Source organism: Onychostruthus taczanowskii, unplaced genomic scaffold, assembly GCF_017590055.1.
Source record: "Onychostruthus taczanowskii isolate IOZ18803 unplaced genomic scaffold, ASM1759005v1 scaffold3688, whole genome shotgun sequence".
Classification (NCBI taxonomy): domain Eukaryota; kingdom Metazoa; phylum Chordata; class Aves; order Passeriformes; family Passeridae; genus Onychostruthus; species Onychostruthus taczanowskii.
The window spans coordinates 1-862 of NW_024501113.1; the positions used below are offsets into that span (position 1 = coordinate 1).

Below are 862 nucleotides of genomic sequence, written 5' to 3' on the forward strand. Positions count from 1 at the left end.
AGAAACCTGATCTGGCAAATAAATCGAACTCTTAAACAAACAAAACCCACAAATTGCATAAAAACTCACCAAATAGTGTATAATCAACATCTAGCACCAGTAGCTTTTTTCCTTCTCTAGGGGGATTCAGAATTTCCACCTTGTATTCTTTAACTCTACGGGAAATTTTTAGTAGATTTTCTTCCCTGATGTAACAGTGCAAAAAGTTACAGTTAATTAAAATGTACACTCTACAGTCAATAACAAACTGTTTTAACAGCTTGAACTCCTAACCTATTTTCTACTTCCACAACTTCCTCTTCAATGTCAAAGTCATTGACCACATCATCATTATCTGGAGGTGGCCCAAGGACATCTTCCTAGAGGAATGAAAATAATAAAAGACAACAAGGATCAGAGAGGGAAAATAACAATGGATACAGGGCAGGAGTACTGTTTAACCAAAATTGTTTCACTTTACTAGTGGAAAGAATTACTAAAGTATAGTGATGATTGTTCAGGTTTAAAAAGTTAGTGAGTATCACAATAATAGGTTTGCACTTCAAGTGCAGAACACCACAGGAATTTCATGAGTACACTGCTCTAAGAGTTCTGCAGCAAAATTTATTTTATATTAAAAAACACCAACAGAAATCTATTGTACTATCATTTTTTAAAATGATAACTGGAAAATTCAAAATTTAAAATCACAATTAGAAGAAACTGAGCATCTTTTGCTGTTTAAGCTAATAAACAAGCAAATTATTTACCAAACTCTCTTCACGAGTGCCCATCATCATTATCTTAGTATTGGGTTTCAACTTGAGGGCTCCAAGCTTAACATCATCATCTGCAGGTTTGCCTGTAATGCAGATTTTTTTTT

At 33.6% G+C, this 862-nt stretch overlaps 1 protein-coding gene across 1 annotated transcript; it reads right to left on the reverse strand.

Moving 5' to 3' along the window:
• Positions 1–69: 69 nt before the first annotated feature.
• LOC121339672 (ubiquitin-like domain-containing CTD phosphatase 1) lies at positions 70–836 on the reverse strand (the record flags this gene model as incomplete). Its single annotated transcript, XM_041411654.1, has 3 exons — positions 750–836; positions 274–359; positions 70–185 (listed from the first exon to the last, which is right to left on the reverse strand). Coding segments are annotated over exons 1-3 (232 nt in total), but the record flags the coding sequence as incomplete, so codon positions are not given.
• Positions 837–862: the final 26 nt, after the last annotated feature.